Raw genomic sequence first — 11,775 nt, forward strand, 5'->3', positions numbered from 1 at the left:
TCATGTGAGTTGGCCACCTTTAAACCAGTCTCATGACCTTTAAGCCACTCCCCCAGTCACATGATCGTCAAGCCACTCCACCTGGTCACATGGCTGGCAAGCCACACCCATAAAATAAGCCACACCCACAGTGTGGTAGTAAAAAAAATTGTAGCCCTTCACTGACTAAATGAATGGTTGTAAGTTGAGGACTATCTGCACTTTACCTCCTTTTAATCCTTATACCCATGTTTACCATTTCATCCAATTTCCTACAGTGAGCCACACAACCATACTGATCTAATTATACCATAGCAGCAACTACTGACTCAACTTACTGTGGTCTCTCAAAGGGCCTTGAAAACTACAGTTCATCTCAAGGGTACCATGTTGATGTAGGCAGTGTGACATATGATAATTACGAGTGAACATCGTTGTGCTCTTTTCAAAACGATCTGCATTGCAAACACTGAATTATTTAAAACAGCTTTATGTCAGGGGGTGCAATGGCTCAGCGGTTAAAGACGCCGAGCTTGTCAGCAGGAAAGCTGACAGCCTGGGTTCAAGACCCGAGTGTTGCCTTGATGGAGAGAACTCCTGCTACCTGCCCCGGCTCCTCCCAGCAGTTTTAAAACACGTAAATGTGAGTAGATAAATAAGAACCACTTTGGTGGGAAGCTAATGGTGTTCCGGGTTCCTTGGCATATACCCATGTTGGTCATTTGACCATGGGAGAATTTTTGGACATCACCAGCTTCTTCGGCTAAGAAATGGAGATGAACAATGATCCCTAGAGTTGGACATAGCTGGACAGGGAACCTTTAGCTTTAGTTTTATATCCGTTTTCATGTTAGTCAGCTCAAAGCAGTGTACTGACAGCAGTATTTATTTATTTACTTTATTTACTTTATTTACTTTATTTACTTTTACTTTATTTACTTTATTTACTTTATTTACTTTATTTAATTTATTTACTTTATTTTATTTATTTTATTTATTTTATTTATTTTATTTATTTTATTTATTTTATTTATTTTATTTATTTTATTTATTTTATTTATTTTATTTATTTTATTTATTTTATTTATTTTATTTATTTTATTTATTTTATTTATTTTATTTATTTTTTATTTTATTTATTTTATTTTATTTATTTATTTATTTTATTTTTTATTTTATTTATTTTACTTATTTATTTTATTTATTTTATTTATTTTATTTATTTTATTTATTTTATTTATTTTATTTATTTTATTTATTTTATTTATTTTATTTATTTTATTTATTTTATTTATTTTATTTATTTTATTTATTTTATTTATTTATTTTATTTTATTTATTTATTTATTTATTTTTTTATTTATTTATTTATTGTTATTTGTTTATTTTTATTATTTATTTAATTAAATTAATTAATTTGACTTCTATACTGCCCAATCCTGAAGGACTCAGGGCAGCTTACAACAATATAAAATTACAAATATAATAAAAAGAAGACAAATATACAGTCTAAAACTATACTGCTCAAAAAAAATAAAGGGAACACTTAAACAACACAATATGACTCCAAGTAAATCAAACTTCTGTGAAATCAAACTGTCCACTTAGGAAGCAACACTGATGGACAGTCAATTTCACATGGTGTTGTGCACATTCAAGTTTGTACAGAACAAAGAATTCAATGAGAATATTTCATTCATTCAGATCTAGGATGTGTTATTTGAGTGTTCCCTTTATTTTTTTGAGCAGTGTATAAAACCCTAATTAAAACCCATAGTTAAACTATCCAGTCAGCATACATGCATACCATTCTACAATTTGACCATGATAGATGTCAATTCATGGCCCCCAGGCCTGCCAGCAAAGCCAGGTCTTCGTGGCCTTATGGAAGGCCAGTAGGGTGGGAGCAATATGGACATCAGGGGGGAAATGATTCCATAGAGCTGGGGCAACAACAGAGAAGGCCCTCCCCTGCGGCCCCACAACTAAGAAACATGGTTGCAAAGCATGATGTCCTATGGCTGTGTCACTTAGTAACAGCAATTTTAGTAGTTAAGTGAGGCCCTACAACTCTTTAAACTAGGGTCCGATTTGACTGCAATTTCCTGCTGGTTTCCCCATTGACTTTGCTCTTGGGAAGCCAGTAGAAAATGTTGGAACTTGCAGTCACATGGCTGCAGTTGAATGAGATGTTGCCAGCATGAGCTAGGCAGTAAGAGCAGGGGCTGCAGTCATATAATTGTGGGGATACAGGGGCCACCTGAACTACAAGAACCTGTTGTAAGTAACACTTGTTCAGGACTTTCATAACTTTGAGCAGAACAAATTGTTATAACCCGAAGACTAACCTGTATGCCAGAAATGCAACCTTTGAACCTGGCTTCATTCATGTTTGCTCCAGGCACAGTTCAGTGTAGTTACATCAACTACAGCATAAAGATAGCCCCACGTAGAATATGTTACAATCCTAAAGGATTAGGACTAGTCTATCCAAGCAAAGGTTTTAATCCATGCCCACATTGGCACTTGTGAGTAGTATGAGTAGCAAGCTGTAGTCCATAGCTTTCATGATACCCCCAGCCCCATCTTTACAACTCCCTTAGATTTTCAAGATGGCAATCCTTATTTGTAGGGGAGTAAGTGAAATCAGAATGTTTGCTCTTTAAAAACACAGCAAGCCCTCAAATAGGTAGGAAATAGAAGTGGCAAGCATAGTTCCCTCTAAGCTGAGCAGTGAGCAATCGCTCACTTAAAAATCATCATCAACTCAGAGTTTTCCAAACCTGCCCAGAAGCCGAGAGGGAAAGAGTGAGAGGGAAGGAGACAGAGAGGAAGAGAGAGAAACAGATAGAAAAAAGAGAGGAAGGAAAAGAGAAAGAAAAAGAATGGGAGTAAGGAAGAGAGAAAGAAAATCAAAATCTAGTTTGAAACTAGCTCAACTATTTAAGTGGCATTTTGATATTGATAGAGTTGCCCTATTATGAGCTCACTGTTATAGACACACAGTACAGTATTTTATTTTGAAATTCTTTGAGGCAAAACAGGGTGGGGTTTTTATTTGTTTGTTTGTTTGTTTGTTTGTTTATTTATTTATTATTTCTGTGCCGCCCAGTCCTGAAGGGACTGCCGCTCAGACACTATACTTTTCTGCCCACCCTCCAAAAAAAATTAGAGGGAACACTGGTGGCAAGTAAATTTTGCCTGGCATTTTGTTTATCTTTCAGTTTATCTTTATTTAAAATAAATAAAATAAATAAAATAAATAAAATAAATAAAATAAATAAAATAAATAAAATAAATAAAATAAATAAAATAAATAAAATAAATAAAATAAATAAAATAAATAAAATAAATAAAATAAATAAAATAAACAAAATAAATAAATAAAATAAATAAAATAAATAAAATAAATAAAATAAATAAATAAAATAAATAAAATAAATAAAATAAATAAAATAAATAAAATAAATAAATAAAATAAAATAAATAAAATAAATAAAATAAATAAAATAAAATAAATAAAATAAATAAAATAAATAAAATAAATAAAATAAAATAAAATAAATAAAATAAATAAAATAAAATAAAATAAAATAAATAAAATAAATAAAATAAATAAAATAAATAAAATAAATAAAATAAATAAAATAAATAAAATAAATAAAATAAACAAAATAAAAAAAATAAACAAAATAAACAAAATAAACAAAATAAACAAAATAAACAAAATAAACAAAATAAACAAAATAAAATAAAATAAAATAAAATAAAATAAAATAAATAAAATAAATAAAATAAATAAAATAAATAAAATAAATAAAATAAATAAAATAAATAAAATAAATAAAATAAATAAATAAAATAAAATAAATAAAATAAATAAAATAAATAAAATAAATAAAATAAATAAAATAAATAAAATAAATAAAATAAATAAAATAAATAAAATAAATAAAATAAATAAAATAAATAAAATAAATAAAATAAATAAAATAAATAAAATAAATAAAATAAATAAAATAAATAAAATAAATAAAATAAATAAAATCCAAAGATCTTTTTGCAGGCTCTCTTTCAAGCGATAGTCAGGTCCAACTCCACTTAACCTTTCTGAGAGGAAACAAGATCGTTTAGATGTTACCATCTAAGATTAGCATATCTATTTTGAACCTTGGTCCAAATGAGCCAAATACCTGTCCACTCTTCCCAGTTCAGGTTGTAACTTCATTGTCCTATCTCCTATAGACCTTCAAACTCCCTGCAAATCTCCCCACTCCCCCAATTGCTCGTCTTTTACTAAAGCTTTGGGAGACAGGATAGGACTCAATGAAGATAAGAGGGTTCATTCAAAACACCAGTAATTTAGACAGGAGTGAGAGTTATGCCTGCCACATGCAAATTTGGGCTTCTGTTCATTTCTTTTCCACATATTAAGACTTATACATGCACAGAAAGTGATGGGTATTTATTTATTTCTTTATTCTGTGGGACCGATTAGGTCCCACAGAGTGGGCCTTCTCCGGGTCCCGTCAACTAAACAATGTCAGTTGGCAGGCCCCAGGGGAAGAGCCTTCTCTGTGGCGGCCCCGGCCCTCTGGAACCAACTCCCCCCGGAGATTAGAACTGCCCCTACTCTCCCTGCCTTCCGTAAAGCTCTTAAAACCCACCTTTCTCATCAGGCATGAGGGAACTGAAACACCTCCCCCGGCCACATACAATTTATGTATGGTATGTTTGTGTGTGTGCTTGTTAATATAGTGGGGTTCTTTTTAAAACTATTTTAAATACTTAAATTTATTGAATTTATTTGGATTTGTACGATTGTTTATATTTTTTGTTGTGAGCCGCCCCGAGTTCGCGGAGAGGGGCGGCATACAAATCTAAATAATAAATAAATAAATAAATAAATAAATTTTAATGCTGCCCTTCTCCTTAGACTCAGGGCAGCTTACAACATGTGAGCAATAGCACTTTTTAACAGAGCCATCATATTGCCCCCACAATCCGGGTCCTCATTTTACCCACCTCGGAAGGATGGAAGGCTGAGTCAACCTTGAGCCGGTGATGAGATTTGAACCGCTGACTTGCAGATCTAGCAGTCAGCTTTAGTGGCCTGCAGTACCACACTCTACCCACTGCGCCACCTCGGCTCAGAGCAACAGAACTCTTATCCTTGTTTTTTAATCCACACTGGCTCTTCACCTTCTTCAGTTAGAGGGAGTCCTCAATTTAGGACCGTCATTGAGCCCAAAATTCTTGTTGCTGAGTGAAACAGTTCTTAAGTGAATTCTGCCCCAGTTTACGACCTTCCTTGTCATAGCTGCTATGTGAATCACTTGTTAAGTGAACCTGGTTTCCCCATTGACTTTCCTTGTCAGAAGTTTGCAAAAGGAGATCAAATGACTCTGGGACATTTTATTAATTAATTAATTTATTTATTTATTGGATTTGTATGCCACCCCTCTCCAGAGACTCGGGGTGGCTAACAGCAATAATAAAATTGCATATAATAATAATCCAATACTAAAAACAATTAAAAACCCATTATTATAAAAAAACCAAACAAACATACAGACATACCATGCATAAAAGTGTAAAGGCCTAGGGGGAAAGAGTATCTCAATTCCCCCATGCCTGGCGGCAGAGATGGGTTTTAAGTAGCTTACGAAAGGCAAGGAGGGTGGGGGCAATTCTAATCTCTGGGGGGAGTTGGTTCCAGAGGGCCGGGGCCGCCACAGAGAAGGCTCTTCCCCTGGGTCCCGCCAAGCGGCATTGTTTAGTTGACGGGACCCGGAGAAGACCCACTCTGTGGGACCTAACTGGTCGCTGGGATTCGTGCGGCAGAAGGCGGTCCCTGAGATAATCTGGCCCATTGCAAGAATCATACATATGAGCCAACTGCCAAGAGTTTGACTTTTGATCAAGTGACCATGGGGAATTTATTTATTATTTATTTATTATTTGGATTTGTATGCCCCCCCTCTCCGAAGACTCGGGGCGGCTCACAACAAGTGAAAAAACAATCCAATACAATCCAATTAATTAAAATATTATAAGTTTAAGAGAATCCCCAATACTAACATACACACATACAGGCATACCATATATAACTTCAACGTGCCCAGGGGGAGATATTTAGTTTCCCCATGCCTGACGGCAAAGGTGGGTTTTGAGGAGTTTACGGAAGGCAGGAAGAGTAGGGGCAGTTCTGATCTCCGGGGGGAGTTGGTTCCAGAGGGCCGGTGCCGCCACAGAGAAGGCTCTCCCCCTGGGGCCCGCCAACCGGCATTGTTTAGTTGACGGGACCCGGAGGAGGCCCACTCTGTGGGACCGAATCGGTCGCTGGGATTCGTGTGGCAGAAGGCGGTCTCGGAGATATTCTGGTCCAGTGCCATGAAGGGCTTTAAAGGTCATAACCAACACTTTGAATTGTGACCGGAAACTGATCGGCAGCCAATGCAGACTGCGGAGTGATGGTGAAACATGGGCATACCTGCCCATGGGAATGCTGCAATAGTTGTGTGAAAAATGGTCATGTTGCTTTTTTTCAGTGGTTTGTAATTTCGAACGGTCACTAAACAACCAATTGTAAATTGAGGGCTACTTGTATATTCCATCCATCCATTTACCCACCCAGATTAATACCATTCAGTGCTCCTTGTACTTCTCTGAGTTACATTTCTGTGATATTTTTTTTTTTACCCCTTACAGCTGAGGGTCTTCAAGCTTGCAAAGTCTTGGCCAACATTAAATACGCTTATTAAAATAATTGGAAACTCAGTGGGAGCCTTGGGAAATCTTACCCTGGTCTTGGCCATCATTGTCTTCATTTTCGCCGTGGTCGGGATGCAGCTCTTTGGAGACTTGTACTACAAGAACGTCAGCCGAATCAGCAGCAACGGAATGCTACCACGCTGGCACATGAAGGACTTTTTCCATTCTTTCCTCATCATCTTCCGCATCCTTTGCGGAGAATGGATTGAAACTATGTGGGACTGCATGAAAGTCGTTGGTCAGCCACTGTGTCTCCTGGTGTTTTTGCTGGTCATGGTAATTGGGAACCTGGTGGTAAGTACTGTAAGGCATTTTGGGGGGCGGGGGTTGGGTTCCTTCTGTATCTTTGCTGCAGTTTCTACTGTCCTGGGGTGATTACAGATAATCCTTGACCTATGACCACAATAGACCCCAATTTTAACAGAGGGACAGAATCAAGATTACATGAAGTGTTAATAATAATAATTAATAATAATAATTTATTGGATTTGTATGCTGCCCCTCTCTGTAGACTCAGGGCGGCTAACAACAATAATAAACACAACATGTACAATCCAATAATAAAAACAACTAAAAACCCCTATTATAAAACCAAACATACACACAAACATACCATGCATAACTTGTAATGGCCTAGGGGGAAGGGCTATCTCAACTCCCCCATGCCTGGCGGTATAAATGAGTCTTGCGTAGTTTACAAAAGACAGGGAGGGTGGGGGCAGTTCTGATCTCCGGGGGGAGTTGGTTCCAGAGGGCCGGGGCCACCACAGAGAAGGCTCTTCCCCTGGGGCCCGCCAAACGACATTGTTTAGTCGACGGGACCTGGAGAAGGCCAACTCTGTGGGACCTTATCAGTCTCTGGGATTCGTGCGGTAGCAGGCAGTTCCGGAGGTAATCTTGTCCAATGCCATGTAGGGCTTTAAAGGTCATGACCAACACTTTGAATTGTGACTGGAAACTGATCGGCAACCAATGCAAACCACGGAGTGTTGAAGAATACCACTTTATAAGGCCTTGGTAAGGCCACGCTTGGAATACTACATTGAGTTTTGGTCGCCATGATGCAAAAGGATGTCGAGACTCTAGAAAGAGTGCAGAGAAGAGCGACAAAGATGATTAGGGGATTAGAGGCTAAAACATAGCCTCTAATTAAACTAGCTAATTAAACTAATTAAACTAGCCATGCCCCAGCTTCTTTATAATGGTTGCAAGAACTGGGCATGGCTAGTTTAATGAAAAGAAGGACTAGTGGAGACATGACAACAGTCTTCTAGTATCACAGGGGTTGCCACAAAGAAGGAGTCAAGCTATTCTCCAAAGCATCTGAGAACAAGAAGCAATGGGTGGAAACTAAACAAGGAGGGAAGCAACTTAGAGCTAAGGAGAAATCTCCTGACAGAACAATTAATCAGTGGAACAGCTTCCCTCCAAAGTTATGAATGCCCCAATACTGGAAGTTTTAAAGAAAATGTTGGATAACCACCTGTCTGAAGTAGTGTAGGGTTTCCTGACTAGGCAGGGGGTTGGACGAGAACAGAGGTAGGTAAAGTCGGCTCTTCTATGACATATGGACTTCAACTCCCAGAATTCCTGAGTTAGCATGATTGGCTCAGGAATTCTGGGAGTTGAAGTCCACAAGTCATAGAAGAGCCAACTTTGCCTTCCCCTGGACTAGAAGACCTCCAAGGTCCTTTCCAACTCTATTGTTATTGTACTGTTATTTCTGTTGCCTAGTATTTGTGAGTTGCACCTCATTCGCTACCATCCCATTCTATGGCCTTTCTTCCCACTATGATTAAGTGAATCACTAAAGTTGTTAAGTTGGTCATGTGGTTATGAAGTGAACCTGGCTTACCCATTCATTTTGCTTCTGAGAAGGTCACGAAAGGTGAACACTTTGTATGCTGCCTCGAGTCTCCGGAGAGGGGCGGCATACAAATCGAATCAAATCAATTAACCAATCAACCAACCAATCAAGCAATCAACAAATAAACAAATAAACAAATAAACAAATAAACCAAATAAACAAATAAGCAAATCAGCAAATCAGCAAATCAGCAAATCAGCAAATCAGCAAATCAGCAAATCAGCAAATCAGCAAATCAGCAAATCAGCAAATCAGCAAATCAGCAAATCAGCAAATCAGCAAATCAGCAAATCAGCAAATCAGCAAATCAGCAAATCAGCAAATCAGCAAATCAGCAAATCAACAAATCAACAAATAAACAAATAAACAAATAAACAAACAAACAAACAAACACTTGACCCCGGGACACTGCAACTTCTATAAATATGAGTCAGTTGGCACTCTTCTAAGTTTTGAACATGCGGCCATGGGAAAGCTGCAACAATTGTGTTGAAAACAGTCATTTCAAAAATACTTTTTTTCCCAGTTCTTCAAACAGTCACTAAAAAATGGTTGTAAGTCAAGGATTATCTGTACAGTACAAGAATTATTCTAAGAACTCCACGGCTAAAAGATGGGACATAGTTTTTTTGTATATCAGGTGTCCAACGCATTGCATAACTGTTTCTTCGGTAGAATTATAAAGATTTGTAGGTATTGCAAACATAAAATGTTTCCAGAATAATTACAAATGAGACAAAATAGAATAAATATAACGTTGATTGATTGCCAATCCTGAGGGAAACCAGATTTTCTTACTCAATCCTTCTCCTGTTCCAGGAGACTTACTTTTAGTAGGAAAAGTAAAGATGGATATTATGTCAACAGATGAAGTGAGGGAAAACATTGTCTGTATGCAACATATGTTCTTGGGGAATAATTCTGACAGCCCTCTCGTCCTGGATTCAGATACTACAGATGTATCTATTGTCTTCTCTTATAATTGATGATACAGATGTGTGTTACACTCTCAGTTTCTTTGCAGGAATTATGACTCAGATTTCTGCTTTTGAAACATAGCTCAACGTGTTAAGTATCTGGGACAGCTCTTTTACCTCAGTGTGTTTTGAGGTTATTAACCTGCCAGTAGGCCTGTCACATTGCTGATTAGAATACACTGTTCCACAACTGATCACAGTATATTTGTATATCTGAATGACCTAGCAGTTTTGCTTATCATGTCTGGAGAGTACTAGATTGTGGATAGTTGTCATCAACTTTGCCTGCGCGATTGGAGTCATCTCTGGTATGTTAGAGATTCAGGGGTCCTTGGCGCTCTCTGAGCTTGGTTGTTTTATTGCAGATGTTTCATCATCTGCAATAAAACAATACTGACGGTGTTAGGAAACGCCACAAGTAGTCTGTTTGGCTAATGAAACCTCTGCAAGAAAACAACTAAGCTCAGAGAGCATCAAGGACTGCTCATTTCAACCCTGAGCTACAAACATTATTCTACATGTTATAATTTGCCAGTTCAACAATTACTGTATTTTTTGGAGTACAGTGTTTCCTCGATTTTTGAGGATTCGAACTTCGCGGAAAGTCTATACCACGGTTTTTCAAAAATATTAATTAAAAAATACTTTGTGGGGTTTTTTTCCCTATACCACGGTTTTTCCCGCCCAATGACGTCATATGTCATCACCAAACTTTCGTCTGCCTTTAATAAATATTTTTTAAAATAAACTTTAATAAATAAACACAGTGAGCAATAATCTAAATGGTTGCTAAGGGAATGGGAAATTGTAATTTAGGGGTTTAAAGTGTTAAGGGAAGGTTTGCGATACTGTTCATAGACAAAAATAGTGTATTTACTTCCGCATCTCTACTTCGCGGAAATTCGACTTTCGCGGGTGGTCTCGGAACGCATCTCCCACGAAAATCGAGGAAACACTGTATAAGACACACTTTTGTTTTGGGGGAAGAAAATAGGGAAAAGAATCTGCTTAGCAGGTACTCATCTGGCTAGCGTTCTTAGTCAGGTCAGCTTATTATATCTCCTGGTTAGGGCTTTAAAAAAACTTTATTTGGAGAGAATAACAATGAAAGAGTTTGGAAGCCAGTAAGACCTGGGAACATCATTAGCATCTGGAAAAAAACATTCGGAGCAAGTAGAGCAATGGAGGGGGGGGAAGCCTGCAAAGACTTAGGGCTTGGAAAACTTTCTTCACAGAGAGTAACAATGAAAGAGCTTGCAAGTGGGTTAGAGCTGGGAACATTGTTAGCACCTGGTTAGGGCTGGAAAGAAACATTTGGAGCAAGTTAGACCAATGGAAAAAAAAAACCCTACAAAGACTTAGTGCTTGGAAAACATTCTTCGCAGAGAGTAACGATGAAAGCGCTTGCAAGTGGGTAAGAGCTGGGAAGATTGTTAGCAGCTAGTTAGGCCTAGAAAAAAAAGCTGCATTCAGAGTATAAGACACACCCAAATTATCAGCCTCTTTTAGGGAGGAAAAGTATGCATCTACTCCAAAAAGTATGGCATTTCAACAAATATCATCTAGCCTAAAATCTGAGGAATACAAACAAAATGCCTATTAGGTCAAGAGAAATTTGGGGGAGGGGAAGAGAAGCACTGGACTTAAACTTATGCCGATACAGAACCACAGGTAATTTTAAACTTACGACCACAATGGTGCTCAAAACCTCAAAAGCTCTGACATCAAGACCCTGGGACATTGCAACTGACATAAATAACAGTGTTGAATTTTGGTCACATGGCCATGGGATTCTGCAATGGCTGTTAAGTGTAAAAAAATCAGTTCTAGGTCAGTTTTTTTCAGAACCGTTGTAACTCTCACCAGTCCCTAAAGCAGTGATGGCGAGCCTATGGCACAGGTGCCACAGGTGGCATGTAGAGCCATATCTACTGGCACTGGAGTCGTTGCGTAGCTCAGCTCCAATGTGCATGTGTGTGTCAGCCAGCTGATTTTTGGCTCACACAAAGGCTCTGGGAGGGCGTTTTTGGCTTCCAGAGAGCCTCCAGGGGGGGGGAGGGTGTTTTTACCCTCTTCCAGCTCCAGGAAGCCTTTGGAGCCTGGGGTGGGTGAAACACAAGCCTACTGTGCCCACCAGAATTTGGGAAACAGGCCATTTCTGGCCTCCAGGGGGGCATC

At 37.8% G+C, this 11,775-nt stretch overlaps 1 protein-coding gene across 1 annotated transcript in view; it reads left to right on the forward strand.

The window, feature by feature from the left end:
* Positions 1–11,775, forward strand: part of LOC139155356 (sodium channel protein type 5 subunit alpha-like) — a 377,085-nt gene that overhangs the window by 155,471 nt on the left and 209,839 nt on the right. The window contains exon 12 of the mRNA XM_070730487.1: positions 6,691–7,047. Coding sequence (XP_070586588.1) covers positions 6,691–7,047 — 357 coding nt within the window. The remainder of the gene's footprint in view (positions 1–6,690; positions 7,048–11,775) is intronic.

The sequence above is a fragment of the Erythrolamprus reginae genome, unplaced genomic scaffold (genome assembly GCF_031021105.1).
Source record: "Erythrolamprus reginae isolate rEryReg1 unplaced genomic scaffold, rEryReg1.hap1 H_15, whole genome shotgun sequence".
Taxonomy (NCBI): domain Eukaryota; kingdom Metazoa; phylum Chordata; class Lepidosauria; order Squamata; family Dipsadidae; genus Erythrolamprus; species Erythrolamprus reginae.